Consider the following 27,712-nt stretch of genomic DNA (forward strand, 5'->3'; position numbering starts at 1 on the left):
TAAGAGGCTGTAAATATCAATGATAAATGCAGTTTCATCATTTAATTTAAAATTAAAAATTAATATTTTAAAAATATATTAATCTGTGTATAGCACAGACGTGATACTAGTAATAGTTAGAGTGGAAGTTTTACTTATAAATGTTTATGAATTTGTATTAGGTGGCTTTTACAATTGTGATTGACCCTTCTTAGTTTGACAACGTGTGATGCAGTTAGAATGTGCATCAGATGACTCCATAGAATGTAATCCTTCCATCTGCGAATAGGAGTCTCGTTTTGTCATTTTGGTCCGTCCGCGAAGCTGAAATTTTGGTCCGTCCACGAATAGGAGACTGAAATATGAGTAGGGATCTCAATAGATCAATCACAAAAGTATATCACCAAGAGGAGTCATTATCTCCTCCAACCAACCAATATGAGAGCAGAAGCTGCACATCCAGTAAGCATTTGATTCATTATCCCGGTCCGCGAAGAGTTTGGAAGAGTTCCGGAAGATGCGCATTGGTAAGCTTGGTCCTCTTGCTGATCTCGTGCTTCTTCTTCTTCGTCTTGGGCTTGGGAGGCATGCCATGAATCTCTGCAGCAGCCCTCCTCTTAGCGGTGTTCGTAGCAGGTTTCATCCCATTCTTCTGAAGATCCCTCTCGATATCGAGCATGTCGCGAGGGAGTTCGATCCCCTGGAACAATTGCTTCAAATCATCATCCACCGTGATGGAAGCTCTAGGATCATTTGGGTATGCTATGTCCTCTAGTGAATCGGACAGCAACCAAATTTCGCCAGAACCTTTCAGAGCCTACAAAATGCTAATGATCAGTAGGCCTTCGTTGAGTTTTCAACAAAGAGAGGAATACGCAGTTTAGAAGAGGAACACAGTGTGATGCATGAAAAATGTAACCCAAAGCAGCTCAAATCCCTAGCATGATTTGAAGTTCCTGCAATTAAGGTTACCTGTAGATCATCAATTACAGCTGTGTACGAATCCTCAAGATCTTTAACAGCAATGCCCTCTGGACGCGTCCGGATCAATTGAAGAAGATCAGTCTTAGTTTGCAACTGATGTTTGGACTGCAAATGAATTTTTTGAATAAAGATAAAGGTCAGGTGCTGAGAAAAAGGTGTGATTTGACCAAGGGCATACAAATATATGTGACCTCACCTTATAGACGAACCGCTCTCCATCATAATGCACTTTTGGATTGTTCCTTAAACTGTCAAACACGGCTTTATTCCCTTTTACATCCACATAGCACTCTTTATTTATTTGATCAGGAGTCAAGGCATCCCTCCTCTGAACATGAATTGTTTAAGTTAGATGTACTAAACTACTTTTGACCAGCACCACTTTTTAACAGTAAATAAACTGCAATGAAACTCTAAGGTGTAAAGGAACAGATAAACTGATTGTAAATAACTACAAAGTAGTTTGTTAAGAAAAACAACAAAGGTGCTGAAGGAAGTTCTACAACTAGTCAAATGAGCAAAAGTTATGAATCTATTCTCAGTATTATCATCAGATTCATGCCAGAAAATAAGAAGAATGCAAGTTTAAGAATTGTGGACAAAACAGTTCAACCAAGATTCATTTATAATGTAGTCTGCAAAACTATAAGCACAAAGCCACAAACATATCACTACATTTCCTAGTTCCTAGATGGGTTACTTAATGCCAAACATATCGACATTATTAACTGTTTACACCAATACAAGTGAACAAACATCTTATCAAAGCACTAACCAAACAAAAAGATATTGCAAATCATTTACGTATATGTTTTGAATCATAGGCACATTTTTTATGGGAGAACATTTGTAGTTGCAGAATGGAGCTCTAGGTATTGCCAGATAGTACATACTATTTATAGATTGCTAGCTTCTATAACAAAACAGAAATAGGACAGAGCTAGGATGAAAGAGGTAGATACTCTCCTATCGCATAAAAAATACTTATACTCAATCACTAGCAAGTATATATGTTGTTGTGACTAATTGATGAGACAATGACAAAGGTACATAACTGAAGCAGAATGATTTCTTTGCATGTATTAACATATTATATGGAAAGCTGAAAAAATTACTATGAGATATCACTGTTATTTGGTTGCATACAAATACTATACCTTAAAGAGCAAGTTGATAACACGTCTCATCTGGGCCCCTACAGGAGCTTTCCTTATGTTATTTATTTCTTGAAGATGTTCTGTATTTTCCGAGAACTTGGTTGGAGCTACAGCAGACTTTGTATTTGCATAATTTGGCGTGCTTAAGGGCATAGACCGTGCTTTAGTATTTCCTGCTCTAGCTGCTGTGTTACCAAGCGTTGCTTGAGATTTCTCTGGCTGTTTCAGATATTTCGAAGACGCCATCTAAAGGAAAACAAGTATGCACATAACTGTCGAATGTCAAAATATGTAACACAGCAATCATAAAACATAGCCAACAATATTCAACTCTACTACTCAATCCACTAAAAAAGTGTCATTGGATGAAGAAACCAAATCTATATCTATGTACTACAATGAAACCACTGCCGCTCTTTTTCCCCCAAAAATATGTAAGTTTATTTTCATCAAATAAACACACGCAATACGAACAGGCATACATGAGAAAATAAAATTATCTAGGTTTTCATCGATTGATTGATCACGAGGTGTAAAATCAATTAAACAAAATAGGAAACAATATTGCAGAGAATGGATCGTCAATTGCAATACGGATCGAAATTTATACATATATATGCAAAAAATTGTATATACACAAGATATAGATTGAAAAGCAAAATTGGAAAGGGTGAACCTCCGAAGTAGAATCTATTTGTCGGCGGCACTGGAGAAATATTGGGAGGCACCGTAGGAGGAAGTGGGGCGACGGTGTGAGAGCTACGGCGGCGATGTGAGTCGGAAGTTTGTATCGAGAGAAAGGCGTTATTAGAAGAGGCGAGAGAATAATGAGATCAGATTTTGAGAAATATATGACTCTCCACATATATTTATAAATGTGGAAATATAAAACACTAATCATATAACTATGGAAATAATCAATAGTTTCTATCTACATACTTAAATATAGGCATGATTTGATTTTTATTTCTTTTTTACATTAAACTACTGAATAAATATATAATGATTTTTTTTACATTAACCTACTGAATAAATATATAATCGTTTATATCGTTTTGGAAAAAAAGATAGAAAAATAAAATTATGGTCATGCTTTTATTTTGTTTACAAGGATTTGTTTATTCATTTTACTAAGTTCTAGTATCATTTTTTTTATAGATTTTAACCACAATAATAATATTGTGGAAGGTACTAATTTTATTATACTACTTTTTTAGTATATTTTTATCGTTGTACCAATTATCCGATTTATCAAATACGTGAAATTAAAGTGGATGCAATTCCCCAACCTTGAACCCGCCCGCGCCTTATAATTGCGGGTATCAGGTTGGGTCAGGCTGAAATACTCAAAAACCGGTTTGTCATCTAGCACAAAAAATATACTCCCTCCATTCCTTCATAGTTGAGTCATTTTTCCATTTCGGAAAGTTCCCTCATAGTTGAGTCATTCCATATATAGTAACTTTTTCTTCTTTCTTACTTTACTCTCTCTTATTTTATTCTCTCTACTTTATTCACTTTTTACTTTATTCTCTCTACCTTTTTCTCTTTCTTATTTTTTAATCTATTTATTTAACACACTAAACATTCATTTCTTAAACTCCGTGCCGAAAAATTCCACCTCAACTATGAGGGAACGGTTACTTTCATTTCAACATGATCCAGAAAAGTACAATTAAAAAGGTAAACTTCAATAATCATGTCCGTAGTCTTGGATGCATCTTTTGTTGCAACATTGCTCATCGCAGTCTTCACAAAGCCCATCTTGAAGTGTACATCTTTTTGCAAATGCCTATTCATACCTCGAAAAAAAAACATAAAAATAGACATTTAATTAATGACCAAACACCCAAAAAAATCTACATATATTGTATTTTAAACTCATGTTTGAATATAAGTAATATCCGTATGCCATAAACATAATACTATAAAACAGATAAAACAACAATGTAGCCGTATACGGTATAATGAAAAATTGAGTAAATTTACAAATGATACCATACACTACATGTAGTATGTGATAATAAACCTGAAATTAAATTAAAATATGTTTATCAATTTTAGAAATGTTAGAAATATAACAAAAATGAATTATTAACATAAAAAAACATTCGCATAAACATATAAAAGTGAGTTATCAATATAATAATTATCCATCAATAGAAGATAGAAAATACTTCCCTCGTTCCAGTCTAAGTGACACATTTATTTTTTCGCACTTCTTTTGTGAAAATAATAAAAAATAGTTAGAGTGAAGGAAAATAACGTAAGAGAGAGTATAAATTATACTCCCTCCGTCCCACGTTACTTGAAACATTTTTTTCGACACAGAATTTAAGAAAGTTTTATTTAGTGAGTTAAATAAAGTAGAAAATTGAATAAAGTAATAGAGAGGAGAGATGGTAAAGTAAAAGAAAGAATAAAGTAAAGTGTGATTATGATGTTTTGTTTTTAGCCGAAAAGAGAAATGACTCAAGTAATTTGGGACAATCCAAAATAAAATACGACTCAAGTAACTTGAGACGAAGAAAGTAGTAGTTACTCTATTTATAATTAAATTGATCATTTAGTATTCATTTAAATCTATACAATTAGATTGTTACCACTCTAACATATAATAAAATTAAAAATCTAAACACTAAATCATAAACTTAAAATCATTTTAACTTCCCTTCACTTATGACGTGTTTTTATTACCATTATATGACATTTATGATAATTTCCCTCAAAACTCCCATTCTATTTAAGTATCAAATTATTAGCAGAAAACATAAAATAAAAAATTATTTATTAAAATTAACACATAAATATTGATTAAAATATTTTGGATATCCAATACATAATATGTAATCACATTACACGAATAATTAAGCATATGCAAGTTCAAAAGTGATACACCATCAAAAAAACTGAAAAAACGTAAATAAAATTCCGTATGAAAATTAATACAAAACATTAATTTATAAGTTTCGGAGAATATTCCTTGAAAAAGAAGCATGTTTTACTTTGTAAAATATTACATGGATGTCACAATTAGATTGAAATTTATAGATGATTTTGTGGCTTTTGGTATTATCAAAATGGCTTTTAGTGTTCCAAATCCTAATATCGGCTATTATAAATTAAATGCCTCAGTAATTATTTGGACCATTTAAATAGGATTGGTTGATTAAATAAAAGGATTAGTAACCGATGAAACGCAACTTCATAAAAGGGACGAAAATCAAGAATATGATAATAACAATTTCATTAACAAAAGCAAGTTTAATTAAATTATAATTCAAAATTTAAAGTGGCAGTTTAATAAATAACTCTAAACATACTTTTTGTGGATCCTTGATTGTGTGCCAATGGATAATATTAGTATGGTGTAAGTTTGCTTTAAGCTTTTTCCATCAATGATATTATCTTCACTTCTTTGTTCTTCCTTTCCTAATCTTCATCTATTCCCTTTTAGATCTAATTTTTATAGTTAGATCTACTTTATCCTTTTGTTTCCTTTTTGAATTGAAAATCAAATTGCTAGACCAAACACTAATTTGGAATTAATCTTGGGTTAATGGATAACATGGATCCATATCAAGGTTAATTTTAATAAAAAAAAATTTGTTAACCCAATGTTAATCAATTTGAGGAAATTGATATGTTTTATAGGTCAGATTCAAATGCAAATTTGACCCAAATATTCAACCACTGAATATGACCAAATATTCAACCATTGGTGAATTTGATCCAAATATTCAACCAGTGAATTAGACTTAAATATTTTTCTGTGATCGATTTGTGTGTCTAGAACCAACTTTAGGCATATCACGCGGTCACAATTATTACTTTGTGTATAATCTAATGCTACATAAGCCAATTCAAATGATTGATTCAATTTAAAATAAGTTAGTGAAATGAGATGAGTTACGATAAGTTGTGAAATGAGATGAGTTACGATAAGTTGTGAAATAAAATAAATAAAGTTGAGCGGCGGGAATATGAAACAACGCAAAAAAATTGTAGCTTCTCGGCGGACTCCATGGTCTAGCAGAAACTCCCTTTGACCTTGCCTCGTCCTAGAAGAGACTCACATAGAATCGCATTGCCCTCAATAGGGCATCTTCAACCTGAAGATATTCTGGAATATGGTACATTTTTCTCGTCATCGTACTGAGCAAATTGTGGAAGTCAGCGACGGATGAAAGGGCTTGTGGCGGAAAGTTGGATGGAGGATAGGTTGGGCTTTAGGGACAGGTAGTTGGCCATCTATGACCTCTTCTGCATCTATCACTTTCGCATCATTGCTTGCTTGATCTTCGCCAGGGCCAATGTGGCTGCCGTGATCGGACAGTGGCTCTTCATTGTTGCTATGGATGCCAATTAATCCCCTCCATCATCCTAGGTTCTATGGATGTTGGTGCTCTCTCCACTGAGACTCCAACATCAACGTTGGAATCTGTGTTTGATCGTCTTGATGAGCTTGGATCGTCGAGTTTGGATTCGGGTTCGGACATACCACCTCAGCTCCCGGGGATTGTATCGTCGAGTTAGGGTTTGGATTCTTGTCTGGGTTCATGTATGGGCTTACCACCTCAGTTCCCGTTTGAATTGATTATGTTTTGTGTTTACTAGTACTATTTTGTGGAAATGAATTGTGTTTTTGTTTGAAGGGGAATTGAACAAGGATTTGGTGAGATTATGGTGGCATATGACTTGAGGTTATAAAAGAATAAAATACAACTCCATATACAAACAAGATTTAATAAAGCATTTCTTGAAAAATTCAATATTTAATTTATTTTCTTTGGATCATTATAAGATACATATTGATATGTTTTATGAGTAAAATTCACCATTGAACATTCCACCGGTGCCAATGAATTTAACCCAAATATTTATAGGAGCGTAACACTCGATTGAACTTCAAAATAAGTTGGCGAAAATAATGGGATGCACTTATACTTAAATTTTTATTTTTAAGAGGTGATTTAAATAGTTTATACATATGAATTCGTCCTCGAAATTGAACTATAAATAAATAAATAATAATAATAAAATTAATTTTCTTCTATATATTTTCAAAATTAATAGTCTTTATTCTTCTAGGTAAAATTAAATAAGACATAATTTGAAAAAGATCATAATATTTATAATCAAAGGTTTTTTTTTTTTAAATCTACTGTAAAATTATATATGAATCTGATACTCCCTCCATCCCTAATAATTCGTCACTATTTGACCCGGTACGAGTTTTAAGAAATATAATAGAAAGTGAGTTGAGAAAAGTTGGTGACATATGAGTCCTACTTTCATGTAATAGTTTTATAGTAATAAAATGTGAGTGAGAATGAGTTAGTGGAATACGAGGTCCACTACCAAAAGTGGTAAAAATGAAAGGTGACAAATTTTAGGGACACGCGAAAACGAAAATAAGTGAAAAAAATTTCAGGGACGGAGAAAGTGTCAATCAAAAATTTCAGAATTATAAAATAACTCGACTAGCTAATGAAATTTGAAATTAAATATATAGAGAAAAAATAACATGAAAATTTTAGACAAATTGAGTTTCTAGTCTTGAGCTTTGCTGTTAGTCTCAAGTTGCGTTTGGGAACGTAGGAAACAGATAAACTTTTCCTCTAAGAAATGGATGGTTGTGTTTAGATAATCATGTTTATCAAAATTTTGATATTTTTTTAACTAAATGGATTATTCGATATAAATATCTTGTTCCTTACTTATTTGATCTTTTTTCTCATGTAGAGTTTCTAAGTCAAGTTTTTATGAGAAAAACGAACTCCACTTTTATAGGATAAGAGCATCTCCAACGGCGCCCTTCCCGTCGGACGTTGGAGAGGCTTCCGGGAATGGCGTGTGGGACGTCCGCCATTGGGGCGGCGAGGGGCGGACGCGGACGTCCCTTAAGGACACGGGAGGGGCGCGATCGTCGGTGGAAGGGCGTGTGGAAGGGCGACGCGACGTCCGCCATTGTGGCGAGTCGCGGACGTCCGGCGCGGACTTCCCAATTTTTATTTTTTTAAAAACTCTATATATACGGCTCGTTGCTTCATGTCGAAATTTTAATTCCGCAACGTAAATTGCATATTTGTGAACTTGTGAATTTTTTTTATTGCGGAAAGTCCGCGCGTGAAGGGCGATGAGAAGTCCAGATTGTGCAGTGGAAAGTCCTTGTGACGTGGCAGAAAGGTGGGAAGTCTTTGTGACGTGGCAGGAGGTGTTTTTGGGAAGTCCGACAGAAAGAGCGATGGGAAGAGCGTAGCATTGGAGATGCTCTAAGGAACTTATGTTGAGGAGGCAATGACGAATCCAAAATACCGAATTTGTGGCGTTGAGAAATAGTTAATAATATAATAATATTTAAATGATTATTGTTTATATTAGTAAAATTTGAATATTGCTTTATTGTTTGGCAAGGTAATTAATTAATGCGAGTATTCATATTTTTAAAAATAGAAAAATCACTTAAAAGCATTATAAAATTTAATTGTTTGGACGGTTATAATTTTTTTAATGTTTTTGTTTCATATCATTATATCATTCTAAATATGTGTTTGTTAACTTCTAAGTATACTATTTTGTTTATTTGTAATTTTGTAAATATTATTATTATTATTATTATTATTATTAACTACAGATAAAACTAAAATTAAAACTAAAACTAAAAATTAAATCTAATTAATCATACTAATTGAGTAGTAATTGACAGGGTCATATTCTAATACTTATAGCACCCTATCAAAATCAAAATCAAATTTTCATCCTTAGATTTTAAAATGAGTGGATGAAATTAAATCTTACGAATCTCAATAAATAGTAGACAAAATATCAACAAAAAGGTAATATCGTCATTATGTTATCATATGATAATTTTCGGATCGGGTTCGGGTATTGAGAATTTTGGAATTTAAATTATTTTTTCTTAATAAATTATATATTTTTATGATTTCAAATTTAAGTAATTAAAATATTAAATGTAATTTAGTTAACTGTTAGTTAATACTATTTCTTATACGCCCTCCGTTCCAAGGAAGATGACCCCTTCCTTATACGTAGGGATGTTAATGCAACCATAATCCGTGGGCTGACCCGAATAGCCCGCCAAATTTATAGAGTTTGGGTTGAAAATTTATCCCAAAAAAATTGCAACCCGATTAGCCCGCAACCCGTTAGGGCCAGACCCAAAAATCCGATAAATTTTCTATTGTTCAATTTGTTTTACTCCTAATTGGAAACTTTCATCGATTATTTTTACAATATAGATAACTAAAAAAATAACTTTCAATTTTATATTAAATATACAAATTATATATTAAATTTTTATTACTATAATAATAAATATATAACTTAGAAACTTTAAATTCATTGAAAAATATTTAAATTTCTAAAATATACTTTAAAATATTTAAATTTATGTTTTATTTTACACAAATCTCAAATATTAGTGTTTGATTATGTTTTTGTTCGAGTTTAAGTATATATCTCAAATTTGTCTTAGTTAAATATTTCATATATTCTATAAATATAACTAATTATCGTCATTATTTATTGGATTGATCGTATGTTAATTTTATCAGTATCAACCCGATTAACCCGCTGGGCTAGCCCGAAACCCGAGCTTTTAGGGCGAGGGTTGAATTTTTATAACCCGAAAATATCACAACCTGATTAGCCCGCACCCGATTGACCCACAACCCGAGTAGGGTTGGCCCGAAACCCGATGGGTCGGCCCGATTGACATCCCTACTTAGACGACACAGGATTTTATGCAGCTTTATTTAATGGGACGAATGTAGTACTAAGTTACTGTAGTCCTAAATTAAAAAAACAATAGTGAACTATAAAAATGGTCTCTAAACTATGAGTTTATCTCGCCCATAGTCCCTAGACTTTAGAAATATCACCAGAAGGTTTATCTCAAATTTGGCCCTTTTGCCATTTTTTGATACGAAAATACCCTTTTGAGCATTTGGGCGATTTGGTCTTTTTACACTTTTTACATTTTAAATCTAATATTATGTCAGTGATGTACTAAATCGGATATTCTTTCAAAATTATCATTCTTCTTTCCTTTTGTCATCATGCACTTTGTTTCTTTATTTCAATATTTGATTTAATTTTATAAAATTAACAAAAATAATAGTTTTAATCAATATTTGATAGTGTCTAATATTTAATCAATAAGGTATAACGACGCCTTAGTTTTAATCATAAATAGATCATATAACACGATTTATTTTGAAATAAATATGCATCTAATATAAGACTAATATAATTTTCGTTTATTAATCTGAAAACAATCATAATTAACTAGAAAATTTCAACAAACATATTCCTATATAAAATTTTTAGTAGTATCAAATTTTTAGTCAACTTCATAATATTTAATCACAAGCAATTATAACAACCGAACGAAGGCTAAATAGAATAGCTCTTATTTTTAATTCATGATTAATATTATTTTTCTATACTTGTTCAATTCAGCTGAATATTATTAAATAACAAAAATTAATAATTTTAATCAATATTTATAATGTCCATGAATTAATAGTTTTAATTACAAAAAAATTATTGATAGTTAAAAGTTAAAATTTAAAGTTTAATTTTATAAAATTAAATCTAATATAGAAATAAAGAAACAAAGTGAAGAATGACAAAAGGAAAGAAAGATAATAATTTTGAAATAATATCAGATTTAATATATCACTGAAATGCGGTGTGATCAATTGCTAACTCACTCCTTAAATTTAAAAAAAATAAAAGACCTATTAAATTTAGGGTTTTGGATCAAAATATCAATATAGTGTATTAAACATATCAATGTGATACTTGGAATATGTCAACATAATTTCGAATTGACATTTTATATGGATTATATTGACATATTTTATTAGTTATGTTTACATTAATCTGGCACTACAAAAATACGAAAACTCAATAATATTTTCTAAATTTTGACATTGGAACGTATGTAAGTAATATCTCGTTAGAATCTTTATAAAATTATCTTTAATTTGATATATGTTGTGTGAAAATTAATTTAAATTGAGATGGTTATATGCATTTAACTTTTGAGATGTTTTTAAAAAGTTAGTTATAACTACTTTATTGTTAATTGACATAAATACCTTAATTGACATTTTTTGTTGGATACAATGATACTCGAAAATGATAGATATTGGTCATTGATTTGAAGATTTAATGTCTATTTAGTTGTAGTTAGCAATTTAAATAGGTGTTAGCAATATAACACACCCCTTACTGAAATAATATCAGATTTAAAATGTTAAAAGTGTAAAAATATTAAATTGCTCAAATGCTTAAAAGGGTACTCCCTCCGTCCCAGATAATTCGACCCAATATTCCATTTCAGGCCGTCCCACATAATTTGTCCCACTTCACTTTTACCGCTTTTGGTAGTGGACCCCAAATTCCACTAACTCATTTCTACTCACATTTTATTATAAAACTAATACTTTAAAAGTAGGACCCACATCCCCCAATTTTTTCAACTCACTTTCCATTAGATTTCTTAAAATCCGTGCCGGGTCAGAGTATCCCAAATTATCTGGGACGGAGTGAGTATTTTCGTATAAGAAAATAGCAAAAGACTCAAATTTGAGATAAATCCTCGGACTAAGAAAGTCTAGCGACCAGGGACTATGGCGAGATAAATCCATAGTTCAATGTCGGGCGACCAGGGACTATGTCAAGATAAATCCCTACTGCATGGATATTTTTGTACTAGTTTAAAGAAACAAAAATATCATCGCCTCCCTCCCGAAATTAAAAAATCTCTCGCCTGCGCCTCCCTCCGCCGCCCCCACCGCCGCAGCGCCGTCTCCCAGCGCTGGCACTCTCTTATCCCAGCGATTCAGATCAGCGCTCTGCTCTCCCAGCGAACGACAGTCACTCCCTCTCCTCATTTATTCTCTTCATTGAAACTATTTCATCTCCCCTAATCACTATTCTTCTAATTCTCCTCCTTTCTCTTCCATAAAGAATTATATTTAAAAGCTTGAAGCTCCACATCCTTGCGAAAAATTGGTAAGAATTTTTTATGCATATCTTATTCCTCGAATTGAAAGATTAAAGTGGAAGAAAGTTGTTTTTGAATTGAGCTGGCAAAGGGGGGCGAGAATTTATGACTTTGAATTGGGGTTATTTCATTGTAATTTGGACTTCTCCAGATATTATGAGCTCGAATTGGGATTGAATTATGTAATGCTCAAACTTGTCTGCAAGAGTTCATTGACTATAAAATTGTGCAAGAGTTCGAACTGTGACTTCTCCAAATATTCATGACTATAAATTCCTGCAATGCCTAAATGGCAACGCATCAACTTCTTTTGTCTTTACTCACCGGATAAAATATTCCCGCCTAAATGGCAAATAACATAATTTTTCCCAAAACTTGCTTTTTGTATTGATAGATTGTTGGGTTTGCTATGTTTTCTTAATTAAGCATATTTAGCTGCCTAGATGTTGATGTAGAAGGTTATGGTTTGATTCTCACATACATTTAGATATAGGTATTGGTATATATATCTGTTATGATGCAAAAAGGGAGAAAAAAACTGAATTGCAGCAATATCCTTTGCTACTTGTGAATATCCTAAAAGGAATTCTTTGGAGAATTCCATATGCTGCAATTGCTGCATTCTATAATATAGAAGCAACTTGTTTCTTTACTGCACATACACACATGCATATATACTTATATTTTATGTATTATATAGTATGCAATCATGGTTGGTTTCTACTAACTTGGAGATGATTGAATTGAGAAACTTAAAAATCCCTGCCAATATATCAATTTATCATCTAGATTATCTGATTATGTCAAAATAAGATGAATTCAAGTTTGACTTGTATGAGTGTATCCTTAGTCATGACTAAATCTGAATGTTCGACCAATTGGAAGATAATCCACCTATAGAGATCATGGCATGTTCAAGTGTTAAATTTTAATGTGGATTGAAAGTTTAAATTTTGGATTGTTGGGATTATAATTTAAACTATTTTTAGAACTCATATTTATACGTTGCTGACTATCTTCTATACAAGATGAAATTTACACTACGAAGTGCTTAGTTCCGGAGACAGGTACGGGTGGTCTGTGCGGCACCCTCTCGAGGGAAATAGCCATGTCTATATTTGCATATTTTCTGGTCTGCATACCCATGTCTGTCACTAAGCAAGCACGATAAGGGGATATATGTTTTATTATATGTGAATGTGTGAAACCTTTGTTTTAACTCTGAGGCCTTGATACATGAAACAGAATATTGTTGTGTGTGTTTCTGCTGAGTTCTGATATAAGTACTTGAATATTGAAAAATTGAGACTTGCTGATGTGATTTGGTGGCATGTGTGTAGTGTTATACTAGTGATACCCAACGCCACCTAAGACAGCTTCTTGCGAGTGGCTAACCAATAATGCTGGGTCACGATGAGGGTGGAGATGACCTCTATGTCTCAATTCCGCTTGGTGGTCCAATATATGTCACTGATCTTGTTGGTCCTCTCACAAGAGTCCCGGACTTCGAAACTAGTGTCAATGAAGAACTTGAGGTATGCTATTAATTTTCTTCTCACGTCTTTCATGTATTCATTAGCTTCTGTCTCATTTGAGTGTATTGCTAGCATTTTCTATTAAATTTTGTGCAATGTTTTTTGCACGATTCATGCAGAGTTTGAAAGAAGAGGTATATGGAGACGTGGCACAGGTGTGCGATGAAGATACATCGTAAGTATTCTTTATTTCCATAATCCTTATTAAAAACATTGAGATCCAATGGCTTAGATGCAGTTGGCTATGCAGTTATCTTCTTGATATTATGAAAAATGTCTAATGCCTGACCATATTTAGCATCTAAGCGTCCCCATTGCAACAATTTGTGTGCTAATGAAAGAACTCTAGGAAAGAGAGCGATAAGCTGTCAGAATGTATTCTAAATTTCTAGTTGTCAGAACTCCTTTTAACTGATTCACGTTGAGGTATCTTAATATCTTATAAATTTTTGTTTAAGTTGTGGTTCGAAGATAAGTAATGCATATACAACTTCTATAATTCAGTTCATACTGTATTCTGTGAATTTCATGTTGGTTTAAAAGCGGCTACTTAAGTTAAAAAACCGTCGGTTATAGTATTACTTTATATTTTTTTTTACCTTATTAATTATGACTTTGTTAGAGTAAAAAGGAGATGGAAGTCTAGCAACGAATAATTGGAACAGACGGAAAATATATTTGATATATAAATGGTAAGAAAACAAAAGATAATACTCTTGCGAGGCCACTCCTCTCATGAGGCCCTATGGTGTAATACCGTCCTTTTACTAAATTCAAGACTTGACATTCTTCTCAAATCTACAGGGACTTTTCTATAGGACCCCAAAATACTAAAGAAATAAAGATGACATTTAGAGATAGACTTATTGACTTATATTTAAGGATAAGACTTCTAATAAATGAAGACAAACTTATGGGCTTCTAACTTCCAAACTCTTGATGCGTATCAGACTTTCTTGTGGTTTTTCAATGCGACTTTTATGTTTTGTTCTGTTTAATTATTTTGGCCAATCAGTACTGTTCATTACTGACTTCTACTTTAATATTCAATCTTGTGCACTTTACATTTTAAAAGGGTGGATGAACTCAAAATAATTCAGGAGGATGAGTTAGTCAGTAAAGCATTTGAAGAAGCTTTCAAGGTAATTGCTCTGAAACTTATTCGAAAAAACCAATGCTTAAATTAGCATTCAGAACCTGATAATCTCCGTTTTGTGTATATTAACAGGTCGATGAACTGGCCGGAGGTGCTCCAAATGATAACTTTGCACTTGGCATTGAGCAGAACTGTTTGCAAAATACAGAAGAGAATAAGAAGGCTATTGTCTTAAGTGAATCAAACAAAAACCCACCTGGGAAGAGGAAGAAGGGGAAGGGTGTTAGCAAAAAGAATGACTATTTTGATGTGCTTACTAGTGACCTCTTTATCTGTACTGTTTCTTATTACATTTGTGTTTGCTGTTCTGGTTTACATTTTGTAATTGTGTTCCATAAATTTTCCTTCCTTCCAGGAGAGCTATATGGTAAAGGTGGAGCAGCTAGCTAGAATTAAGTCAAAACAAGAAGAAGACAAAGCATGTGTTAGATTGCATTCCTTCAAGTAAGCATCTCTAAAGTGGCTCATTGTTTTTCATCTATTTTATCACAAGTGGCATTTATAATTTATTCTTGTTCCGTCTTCACATCATCCCTCTAGTAATTCCATGGTGCCTGGACATGGAGTTAATGCAAAAGCTGAAAAAATAAATCATCTGAAATCAGGCAGTGTGTCAAAAAAGGTTTGTCATTCTCTTCCTCCCATATTCATATATTATTTATATAGACTGATTAGCATGACTAATTTAAATCTAATTTTCTGCATAATGCGCACTCCTTGGCCTTAACTATTTTTTTGTGGCATTCAATATTGTATGTGGTCCAATTCTTTTTAAATTTCTTTGAGTTCATGAGCCAAAAGTGATTTAGTCAATATCAGGATTCAGAAATACTCGGTTTTAGTGTATCACATGACTTAATGCTTTTAACTTTACATGATCTTAGATGTTTAAGAGAAGCATATGTTATCACCACAATTTTAGCTTTTTATGATGCAAATGGCAAATTGTGATAGTCCTACTGCTTGGACTTCAAGTTTAATATTGAACATTTATTTATTTTGTGGGTGGTATGATCTGCTATGATGGTAGCTTTTTTCTTTTTGGTTTTGTTTTTGTAACTCATAAGCATGCAGTGATATTAGTCTACATTCATCTCATGGCTATTTTCCTAACATGCAATTTAGCAAGAATGCTCACCTCACCATTTCTTCGAACATTATTCGACTTGATGGAGAAAGTTACTCCCTCCGTCCACCAAAATTTGTCCCATTTTTCCATTTCCGTCCGTCCCCCAAAATTTGTCCCATTTCACTTTTACCATTTTTGTTAGTGGACCCCATATTCCACTAACTCATTCCTATTCACATTTTATTATAAAACTAATATATAAAAGTAGGACCCACAATCCACTAACTTTTTCAACTCACTTTCCATTACATTTCTTAAAACCCGTGCCCGGTCAAACCGGGACGAAATTTCATGGACGGAGGGAGTAATATACAAACACAATATAAAATAATTACCATCTGTTCATTGATGTGAATGTGAGTCCCATGCTGTGTAGCACTAGTTGGATCACATGTCAGTGAGATAGAGTAACGAATCTATTACTATCCATGTTGAGCCCTTTAGCATCTCATATCAAATATGTGTTAACCAAGGATAAATTTTATTAACTAAAAAAATACTATGAATTCTAATTTAAAAGGGGCAAATTTTCAAATAACTAGGTTTTGGGGTATACTCATAAATATAACATGTGCATTATTTAAAGTGCACTGGTTATCCTCCCATGGGGGGTTTAAAAGTGTTGGATTGTTTTTTACTCTTGATACATAATTAGCTAAACCAATTTGTTTAAGTATCTAATGAAATTTTTAAAACCATAGCAGGTGAAAGCCTCGAGTAGTTACGGTGACGTTCCGGTCCAATATCCTGAGACTGTTCTCTCTTTTGAGGTTTACCATAATAGAAAGACAGGGTCGAAGGTATTTTTCTCTTATGTAGTAGTACCTTAAAAGAAGGCTATATGTTTGCTTTTGTGCTACATATTAGATAATCATTTATGATAGAATCTAGTGGATCATTTGTTCCATATGTAGTGTAAGCCTATTTATCTTTCATACAATCTCCAAGGATAAATGCGACTTTATGCCTCGACTTTTGAATGTTTTTTTATTTCATACATATAAGGGTAAATTCTACTCTACCCTGAGCTTTATGTGCTTTCCTGAAAATGTCCAAACTTTCAAATAACTACAGTAATACCCTGGCATTCAACATTTCACAAATGTATCCTGTGCTTAGCTTTTTGGCACTTGTGCTCCATTGATTTATCTTTCTTAAAACCCCTTATTTGTCTCTCTACTGTTGACTATTTTATCCAGTTAGGGAATACTATTAGATAGTATAACTTGCTGTCTATTAGTGCGGCATACTTGAGGATAATAACATAGTAATTGATATTGTGCTTCCAATTTCACTAGATAAGAATAATATTTGGTTGTATTTGATTTTAATATATTGTTTGGAATGGTTTCGTAATTCTTTTAACTTGGGAAAGTGGTGAATCCTTGAGCTAATTGTTTGTAAACAAGTTCTCAGTTTCCTCTTCCTGGTATTGACTGGTTATTCCATGGTACTCCCTCCGTCCCGGATAATTCGTCCCAGTTTTCCATTTCGGTCCGTCCCACATAATTTGTCCCATTTCACTTTTACCATTTTTGGTAGTGGACCTCATATTCCACTAACTCATTCCTACACATTTTATTATAAAACTATTATATAAAGGTAGGACCCACTTTCTACTAACTTTTTCAACCCACTTTTCATTACAATTCTTAAAACCCGTGCCCAGTCAAAGTGACCCGAATTATCCGGGACGGAGGGAGTAATATTTTCTTCTTGTTCCGTGCAATCTTTTTCTATTGATTTTTACGTGTCATATCTTTGCAACTAATGATTTTTGTTTTTCAAAAAAATGTAGACTCAAGAGTTCCTGGTTCTGGGCCGACAATTTTTGACTGAAGTTAAAGACAAAATATATTGTTTGACGGATGAGATAATGAGGAGGGCTGGGAAGTATGATCCTTCTGGATACTTTCTAATTGAAGTAAGTTTTCTCACTGGCAAGAGAGGACGTAATGACAAAAAGAAATCCTTGTGTTGTTGATTCATCCTGATACTTTTGTTTGTAGGATGTTTTTTGTAATGACATGAGAGAGGCCTCGAATGTGGACTATAGCAAAACTATTCTTGATTGGCTCAAAAACTCCAAGAATGATGCACTTGAAAAGTGGGAATTCATTGTTGCTGGTGAGGTGCGCCAGAAACAAAAGGCCATTTTGGGCACTGAAAATAAGCAGCAGTTGCCAAGATTCAAATCTCTTTACATGCAGAGTACAAGGTTCTGTGACTTACGTTTCCACCTCGGTGCTGGGTATCTTTACTGTCATCAGGTATCCGTTTCTAATGACTCTCGTTTGGATTGTCACGCAACACTCATTATCTCATATCGTGTGTGAACATGTGTTCCTCTATGCCTAACTTCACCAGCTTGGACTGATGCTATTGCTCTAAACTTTTCCAAGCAAATAAATGGTTTAAGTGACTTGACCATATAAATTACATAACTTCCTAAACTTGAACTAGTTGATTGTTTTAGCCTCATCCTATTAAAAAGATGTCCGGCCATTGCTTATGAAGGTGTGATAGAGAAAAAGAATGCGATGATACTAAACAGAACCATTGTTGTTAGGCGCGCGCCTGGGGTGCGAGGCGCACGAGGTGCGGCTGGGGGAGCAGGGGGCACTGTGACATCTGTATCCTATTGAGAAAATTGCTATTATGGAGCTTTTTTAAAAATGAGATGAAGAATGAAAATACACACTTATTTGTTGAAGTATTATTGATGAGAGTGTGTCGGGGGAGGGCTTGGAGGGTGGTGAGACAGATGATAGAACAATGGCTTACATATTTTACCTTTTCCAGTTTTCCTTTTGAAGCCAATTTTCTTATAAAGCAACTGTCCTATTGTTGAGATTGCCAATATTTTCATATTGCATTTTAAAATACTCTTTGCATGTATATTGTTGTTTGTCTTTTGCCAACGGATACAAGCTTGCACTTTCAATTTTTTCTTCTTTCATTCAAATACTTCTCTCATCATTTTTGTGTAGTGCCGTTTTAGCATGAAATTAATTATATTAATATTAGTATTTTGATGTTGTTTCACCAGGGGAACTGCAGGCATCTAATCGTATTACGGGACATGAGGCTTATACATCCGGAGGACATACAGAACCGATCGGCTTATCCACTTATCACGTATCAGCCAAAGCTGGCGTTCAAGAAATGCTCCGTTTGCAAAATTTACAGGGCAGATAAAGTGACTGTGGATGATAAGTGGGCCTCAGAAAATCCCTGTTATTTCTGTGATATTTGTTATTATATGCTTCACTATGAAGGTGGGTCTTTGCTTTATAGTGACTTCATTGTCTATGACTATCATCATGAGTAATTGTTATTATATGCTTCACTATGTAATGAGTATTTTATTTATGCAGTACTAGTTTTCGTTTACTTGTCAGTCATTGTTGATTTAATCTGTGAAAGCATTTTTGAAAAGCCACAAATTTCATGATACATATTACTAGTATACAACCACTTGTAATGCATATAATGAGTTCATTGAGTTGGGTTTATACTAAAATCAATGTCTTTGTCATTCATGGGAAATAATACTTGGCTCATTTGAGCATTTAACTAACATATGTTTGGATTATTTATACTCTGTCTCATAGAAATAGGCTAATTAAAAATGACACAAGTTTTAATACGTAATTGATAAAATAAGAGTATTATAAAAATTAGTTGAAATAATCTAGTTGATGGTGCGACCCATAAATATTCCACAAATTCTACCACAAATTCTATAGCAGAGGGAGTATGTTTCATTTTTTTTAATAACTGAGCATTTGATTCATAACATACATTTTATAAGATCAAGGCAAGATCTTTCATTTGGTATACTCCCTCCGTTCCAATTAAGTTGAGTCAAAACTTTGGGTACGAAGATTAAGAATTTGTGTTGAAAAATAAGAGAGAGAATGAAGTAAAAAAAAATAAAGATAGAGTAAAATAGGTGATACAGTAAAGTAAAAGTGATTGGAAGTTTTGTGTTTTGTCAAAAAGGAAATGACTCAACTTAATTTGTGACATCCCAAAAAGGAATATGACTCACATTAGTTGGGACGGAAGCAATATGATTTTTCAAAATGGACGTGAAATTTATGGTCAATTAATGAATGATATAGAACATACTTTTACAGTAGTAAACTTTAATTTTTTTTTTTAATTCGGGTATTTTTGTTTCTATAGAAGATGGAGCTCTAAACTTTCAGCGGTTTTATTGGATAATTGTTTTTTTTCTTTTAATAATTATTTGTAATTTAAATATAATTTTCAATCATACTCTTTAATTTCTACTCCTATTTAAAAAAATTCGGAATATAGAGTATGATCATCAGGGGAATGTTATATTGCTAACTCAATACTTAATTGCTAACTACAACTAAATAATAGTCATTAGATATTCAAATTAAAGGCCTAGATCATGAACCCCGAAATTTCAATACAATCAACAAAAAATGTCAATAAGGTCATAGGATTAATTACAAAAAATATCAATAGGGGTATTAATGTCAATTAACTACATGTGTAGTTATAACTAACTTTTAAAAGAAATCCCAAAACTTATATAAAATATGTCAATATGATACATGTAGAATGTCAATATAAACAATGAGTTAACATTCTTAAAACATTGTGTTGATATTTTCGAAACACTATATTGACATTTTCATCTAAAACCCTAATTTAGAGTTTTTTTAAAATCTTTTTTGATTTTATTAATAAAAGCAAAAATTACACGTGGCAAATTATAGACCACACGTTTTCTAAAATCCTATGGCCTTAAATTAGTTGTAGTTAACAATTCAATGATGAGTTAGCAATTGATCACTCCCTAGATTGTATATAACTTAATAAATTTTTATTTAATTAAAATTGCATAGCTATGATTAGAATACGCATAAATTGTCTTTTTGTATTCTACGTATTCTAATCAACAGAAGATGACTTAACAAACACCCATCGATAATGAAATTGTTCATTGTTGTTTTAAGTTAAAATTACTAGGCGATATTGAAATTACTGCTGATTTAAGTTGGATCACATAGAGAGTAAATCACAGAACATGAATATTAATAGAAACAATATGTATGGGTAGTAGCCTAGCTGGCATCTCTATATTGTAAAGAAATTCTAGTTCATATGCCTGAAAAAAAAAGTAGTTGCACCAACAGCTATATAGGGCCGAGACATTACCGATCACCATCAATGAACTGAAACAAATAAAAGCAGAAAGAAATAGTATGCTGCATCATTTATATACATGTTCATTTGCTCTACATAAATCCGACTAAACTGGTATATACTACAAACAAATACACCTACACAGCTTATGCTTCAGTTTCGAAAAGTTAAGACCATCAGAAAGTAGCACGGACCTGGGATATGTACTGCCATGGCAATCCAGAATGACATCACGATGTGGAATTTTGCATTTTAAGGGGTGATGTTGCACTCGCGCAAGTATAGCTGATCATAGTCCACAAACTTTGCCCAGTAGTTTCGGAACTTTGGGATGGCAATCTCAAGCCATGGTTTTAAGTTTCCGTTGTAATGTATAACTGCTGCTCGTTCAATATCCTTTTGAGGTATATTTGGATTATAACCAAGTCCCAATATATGCCAAGATCTTTCAAGAGCGTGGGTGTGATTCTGAAAGGTTATCAAACCTGGTGGCAGAGTTCCTAGTTTCCATAAGAGTCTATCCCGATTCTGCACATAAATAACACTTATCTTGAGATTTCAGGAGAGCTAAGTTTGAAAAAATATATAGGCGCATTTAGTAAAGTTCAGGCTTCCTTCAGTATCAGACATATTAATTTAAGAATTAATGTTCAAAGGAGCAAACATGATGGAATAGATTAATAACGAAATTAGATAGAATAGCCATTTCATAGAAACCTCAGGAGTATATCGATATGCTTATGCAATTGAAAGAATTTTCCAACTATGCTGACAATTTACTTTAGACATATACTCAGATACAATTCTCCATTTTCATACACTACATGTTTATATTTACTGTTTTTTTGATAACCAATGGGATCGATCTGCCTAAGCTTTCGTTTATATTCAAGTTTTTTGTAAGACTTAGAAACTGGTGAAGAATATATGACAAACCTTAAACAGTAGACATCCTAAATTTAGTATATTTACTATGCTATAAGTTGACATGCAATACTTGTGGCCAACTAATGAATATATCCCTAGTGAAAGAGTTCCCAGCTGACAAGTAAATGATAACCTTACCAGGTTCTGCCATTTGTGGTACACATCGGTGATATTTTGTTTCCTCCACTCATTCAGATCAACGATATTCATGCCAAACGCCCATCCACAAGCTCGTGGGTCAAAACTCTTTGAGATAATAGGATTTGAAAAATTAAGGTAGCGGTCAAACCGGTGAAAGCTTTCTCCACATGTTTCAACAACACCTATGACTTTACCCTTTAGATCAGTAGACCACAGGCCAGTAAGATCCTTCTGCACCACAATATCATCATCTAAGAACAAAACCTTGTCCAGCTTCGGAAAGATCTGTGGAAGGTAAAAGCGCAGATGATTCATGATTGAGAGGTATTTTGGATTTCTATATCTAAGGCCCGAATCAGATTCAGCATGGCGGCCTTTGAAGTAATAATTTGTGGATGATGAGCCCAGCTGCCTAAGAATTGGACTGTAACTTGAATTAAACCATGTGAACTCCTCAACATTCTGAACCTGTATTGTTGCTTTGCTAGGGGGATTTGCTATAAACCACATGTTCATTGCAGCATAGTTTAGCCTATCAGTGACAATGTGGAAGACATGTTTTGAAGGATCCTGGATCATGACAAAGAAAATTTTAACAGTGGAATTTAAAGAACGTAATCAAATAGGATTATACTCCCTCTGCCCCCACAAAAATAGTCCCTTTTTGCCATTTTGGTCACTCCCCCAAAAAGTAGTCCATTTTTCATTTTTGGATATTTTTTCACCACAAATTCCACTACTAATGATGTGGGTCCCACTATCCACTACTTCAACTACTTTTGTCTTTCTCCCTCATACTTTATGAATATCGCATTAACACTTGTGTGACCTCCCCAAAAATCGCTATTATTATGGGACAGAGGGAGTCATAGCATATTAAAAACAGATAAATCAAATCAACATACTCAACACAATAAGATCCTGACCTCTGCATGGGTTATTGTGGAGTTCACAACAACTGCCGCAGCCAGTATATTATCCGAAAACAAGGCATAGTGGTATAACTTGGGGTCATCTAATATTTCCTTGTCAGGGAAATGCATTTGAGATGAGTTCAACAAGAAATATTCTGACGAAAGGCGCAAAGGAAGACAATGAAGTCCTTTAGGAGTTGTCTTTGCAGTTAAGTGCGTCAAAAACAAGGCCTGTTTCTTCTGGACACGAAGCTGCTCCTCAGACAAATGAAGCATTGCACGGAGTCTCTTTATCATAGCAGCACAATCATTTTGTATCTGTTTCCCTTTTAACAGAGTTTGCTCCATTGCTTTCAATTTCTCATGAGCACTACAATGCAAAATCATAACAAATGAGACTGATAAAAAACATGAGGATATGAGCTACTCCAATTACTTCCTAGGCCAAACGGGATGGTGTTATGTTCTATATTCAGAGTTAGCTATATTATATTAATTAAGTTATTTTAAGGTAATAATAAAGGGATTGGAACAACTGTATTTCTGGATCCACAGTTCCTTTAGTTATTTAAGATGTAGAGTTTTGTCAGTTAGGGGACAGAAAAATTATTGTTGAAGTTTAAATCAGTGAATTGTTGCAGCAAGACAGGCATCGGCTGTGAACTTGCACTTTCAAGGTATAACTCAGTTTGTTCCTTAACTCTATCAATAAATCTGACCTGCCTTCCTGTTCATGATGATTCAGGAACAAAGCATTGAACGATAGGGAAGGTGGTTGCTGACATGAGAATATGATATTTAGAGTCTGTGGAGCACAATCAATATCTGGCATTTGCAACTCACTCTTTATACTTGCTGCAGTGCAACCTGTGTATCTCTATGAGGGTGACACTGTGTCTACTTGAGGGGAGGGGTGGGGGGGGATGTTGCAACACATAGTGTCTACTTAAAGTCAAGACTTGGGATATCTTTGGAAATTGAGTTAGGTATGAACCAGGCTTAGGGATTGATTCGGCATATGTTTCAGGAGCCCAAAATCTTATTGTCATTAGTAGAGTGTAGTCATTTAAGGGATTAGAATAATAATTGTTGAAGTTTAGATCAGCAATTTGGCTAAGGCAGCTATTGCCTGTGAACTTGTATTTTTGAGGTGGTTTTCTATTTGATTCCAGTTTGTTCCTTAATTCCTTTAGTGTCACCTCAACTACATCTATAGCAAGCACTAGTATATCTTTTGCATCAAAATATTCAAATCCTATGGCAGTATTAATAGAGTGAATAAAACTTACTTCTTCGGCAGCTCGGAATCGTTGGTGGAATCCCCAATTGTGCGTCGAACTTCCTTGATGCGCAACCGCAGCTCCTTAATAAACTGAGCATTATTTCTAGTTGCTGGGAGGGAAAGATAAATCCTTCCCTGCATAAGTTGATCCTTAAGCAGGCGGAGACGTGCATCTGGAAGAACTGTTCGTTCATTCTGTTTCACAGTCTCAGTGTTCACTTTTTCTCTAGGACCCTTTAGATGTTTCATTTCCTAGAAGATGCAGCAGAATAAAGAGAGATAAGTTAGATCAATTTTAAAAAGTTGTGTGTGACTCATGTCTACGGCTAAGAAACTATCACAGGATTCAGAATCTACATGAAAACATAAGATATTTGCATCCATCAAACAATAAATGCTCAGGGGTAAAACTACTCTATGGTAAAACCAACTGCATTATTATGTATGAGATTTACAGAATATCTAGGGTCCAGTCGATAGACAATGTTCGCATTAGGATGAATACTGAGACTCCTCCAAATGCACCGTGAAGCCAATTTGTCACCAGCATAATAACAAGAGCTTTACACATAAAATAAATGTTGAAATACTAAGACTTAAAAACCATAGAAGAAAGATCACAATTTGAAAAAAAGTTAAGTTGAAAGCTTGATTAGAGAAAACTAAAGGTATAGCAATCTCACCTTTCTCTCTAAAGACTTTTCTGTTGTGCCATCAGAATGGAGGGAATGAATCTCTTCATTCTCCCTCGATTTAATTTTATCCGACGTTCCCTTCCCTGTCACAACCTGAGTCTCATGCACATTATCTATCACCTGTCTTATGGCATTCCCATCCAAGGACTGCTTGTTGCTGCCATGGCTCAAAGTGGATTTTTCAGTTTCATCTTCTGCTGAATCTGTAAAAAAAATCAATCACTTTATATGATTCACAAGTGAGTTTGAGCTCATTTCAACTGCGAGAAGGTAAACCTTCAGTTAGCTGTCTTGTAATGCGAGTAATCTCTCCGGATGATGCTCTAGTGTAAGATGTGCGCAGTGGTTCTTTCAGTGGTACTGATAATTCCTGTTCTTGAAACAAAAGTCACCATAAACCAGATAAAGAAACATCTGAAATTTCCATAAAAACAGCACACCAAAATCAAATGCAAGTAGAAATAAACGCAAAATCGCGTGCAATTCAATCCAATTTAGATTCATCAATCCCCAATTAGAGTGTACGGAACCCCTAATTAGGGTTTATTGTTCACCAATTAGGATTTATTAATTAAAATTAGGATCTAAGTAGGACGGATTCCAGATGTGCCCAGACCTGGGGTAGAACACTCGAAATTCAACATCTAAGCTCGACAGAAGACAAATAGAAACCGCATTACAACTGAGCAGATATGATTAACATATAAACAAAACTTACAAATGCGGAAACATCTTCTACGAACTCATTCCTAGCTGCAAATATCAGAAAATGTGAGGATCTGACATCAATGAACATCCTTCAAAAACAACTAGAGATCGAAAACATACAAGTAGAGGAAGGGAAGTAGAATTGAAGAGTGTCGGTGCAGAGAAGAATTGGAGCAACAAACGTCAGCGGCAGAAAGAGAAGTAAAAACTTCCTCAGCTTCATTTTCATCTTTCCCTTCCTTGTTTTGTTCTTCCACGGCCAATCTTCGACTTCACCCCTCGCAGAAATCAGTGATTCTACACGCCATCATACAAAAAACGACAAACCAATTGCGAAGAAAATTCAATCAAAGTTATAATGAAACAAATGTAAAAATGGATTACACTCTGATTCAGTGAAGAAATGGAGAAGAAGATAAGCTGTGCATAAACTGACAACAGCATCTAAAACGCAGAAATAAATGAATGAAACGCAACTTTGGTTAATTTTTTTTCGATTTTTTGTAGTATGTATTTTTGTTTTTATTGTTCTTATGGATTAATTTACTCAACACATAAATTACTTTAATGAAAATCAGATAATTTACTCAACACATAAATTACTTTAATGAAAATCAGATTATTTTCTGTTTTTCAGCATAGCAGCATTGAATTAACATTTATGAATTCTGATTATTTTTGTAATCTTACTAATTACTATTATTGTGGATTAATTGAAATGCCCACTGAAATGCTGCTGGGGTTTTTCCCCTCTATTACTATGTTAATATTAGTTTTTTCACTCTAATTTAAATCCTTCGAAGACCGTTATTTTGATGGATTTGGTATTTTTATATTACTAAAGTATATTTAATTTTGTTGATCTTAGTGTGTACTAACAATAATTAAAAAAAACATACAAAAAGAAGAAAGTGACCAGATATGCGATTTATTCATTTTTATTAGTCTATAAATCCTGCTTAAAGTTTGAATCATTTGTTTTCATGGATTTTTTGGTAGGCGTTGTTTTTATAGTTAAATAAAGAGTGAATAATATAAAAATCAATAATGTGATGTTTTCATTTCGTATAATTTTAAATGGGACCGTCCCTAAGTCATAAATAAGATAGTCATTTTATTCCGTTTAAATTACTATGTAGGTCTTGCTTAAAAACGTTTTCTATTGACATTAAATTTTAAATTTTATGTAAAGTTGTTTTATGAGTTAATTACAGAAGAAATAAAATAAAATCGAGAATGTGATATTTTCATTTCGTATAACTTCAAATAGGATGTTCCAAAAATGAGTTATTTTAAATTAGATGGAGAGAATAATATTTTAAAAAGTATTAGGACCATTCAGTTAGCATGTTTAATTGTTATTAAAGGTTATGTCTAATTTTATCTCTTGTTGAATTGTCTTTTTCTTAAAATTTTAACACGCGAAAATGTATCTTAGTCCGCTTACATAACGTCAAGTTCTCATGACTCACCTCCACCCTTACTATTTTTATGCGTAGAATATGACAATTATCTACAAAAATCTTTGGCAAACTTTAACTTTTCGTTATATATTAGAATATATGACAATACGATAACACTAGCAACACAGTTGATCAGATGGTGCACCATTATTGATTCTCTTTAATTAAAGAAAGAAAAAGCATTAGCAGCCTAGAGAAACCTATTTAATGCAAGAAAATAAGTATTTTAAGGAAACTAATAGTTGCCTTGAATAAGAAAAGGCAAGGCCTCATGCATGAATTATTCAAAGCTCCATCACACGAAATTATTTATGGCCAATAATCAACATAATTAAAACCGTGGTTACCTCAGATTGCGGTTTAAAGGCATAGTATAAGTGATGTGAAATTTTATATATGAAATAAGAGAGAGAATT

The 27,712-nt window shown here is 33.3% G+C and overlaps 3 protein-coding genes across 4 annotated transcripts; 1 reads left to right on the forward strand and 2 right to left on the reverse strand.

Moving 5' to 3' along the window:
- Nucleotides 1-128: 128 nt before the first annotated feature.
- Nucleotides 129-2,962, reverse strand: LOC125211473 (uncharacterized). Its single transcript, XM_048111285.2, has 5 exons — nt 2,797-2,962; nt 2,121-2,366; nt 1,160-1,291; nt 952-1,068; nt 129-796 (listed from the first exon to the last, which is right to left on the reverse strand). Exons 2-5 carry the CDS (start codon nt 2,364-2,366, stop codon nt 458-460), a joined length of 834 nt encoding a protein of 277 aa, XP_047967242.1. The 5' UTR covers nt 2,797-2,962; the 3' UTR covers nt 129-457.
- An 8,916-nt stretch (nt 2,963-11,878) lies between these two features.
- Nucleotides 11,879-19,372, forward strand: SRD2 (snRNA activating complex family protein). Of its 2 annotated transcripts, none has more exons than XM_048109560.2 (11): nt 11,879-12,167; nt 13,500-13,694; nt 13,814-13,869; nt 14,770-14,836; nt 14,923-15,099; nt 15,206-15,294; nt 15,391-15,472; nt 16,681-16,779; nt 17,778-17,903; nt 17,989-18,249; nt 19,029-19,372. In XM_048109560.2, exons 2-11 carry the CDS (start codon nt 13,560-13,562, stop codon nt 19,308-19,310), a joined length of 1,374 nt encoding a protein of 457 aa, XP_047965517.1. In that variant the 5' UTR covers nt 11,879-12,167; nt 13,500-13,559; the 3' UTR covers nt 19,311-19,372. The 2 variants fall into 2 exon arrangements, with proteins under 2 accessions (XP_047965517.1, XP_047965518.1); XM_048109561.2 differs by having other exon boundaries at nt 11,880-12,167; nt 16,684-16,779.
- Nucleotides 19,373-21,174: 1,802 nt separating this feature from the next.
- LOC125214245 (putative galacturonosyltransferase 4) lies at nt 21,175-26,277 on the reverse strand. Its single transcript, XM_048115181.2, has 8 exons — nt 25,954-26,277; nt 25,844-25,878; nt 25,402-25,495; nt 25,114-25,328; nt 24,438-24,682; nt 23,161-23,518; nt 22,232-22,804; nt 21,175-21,694 (listed from the first exon to the last, which is right to left on the reverse strand). Exons 1-8 carry the CDS (start codon nt 26,060-26,062, stop codon nt 21,419-21,421), a joined length of 1,905 nt encoding a protein of 634 aa, XP_047971138.1. The 5' UTR covers nt 26,063-26,277; the 3' UTR covers nt 21,175-21,418.
- Nucleotides 26,278-27,712: the final 1,435 nt, after the last annotated feature.

Source organism: Salvia hispanica, chromosome 3 (assembly GCF_029641045.1).
Source record: "Salvia hispanica isolate PSC_SH4W2 chromosome 3, Shi_PSC_v1, whole genome shotgun sequence".
Lineage (NCBI taxonomy): Eukaryota > Viridiplantae > Streptophyta > Magnoliopsida > Lamiales > Lamiaceae > Salvia > Salvia hispanica.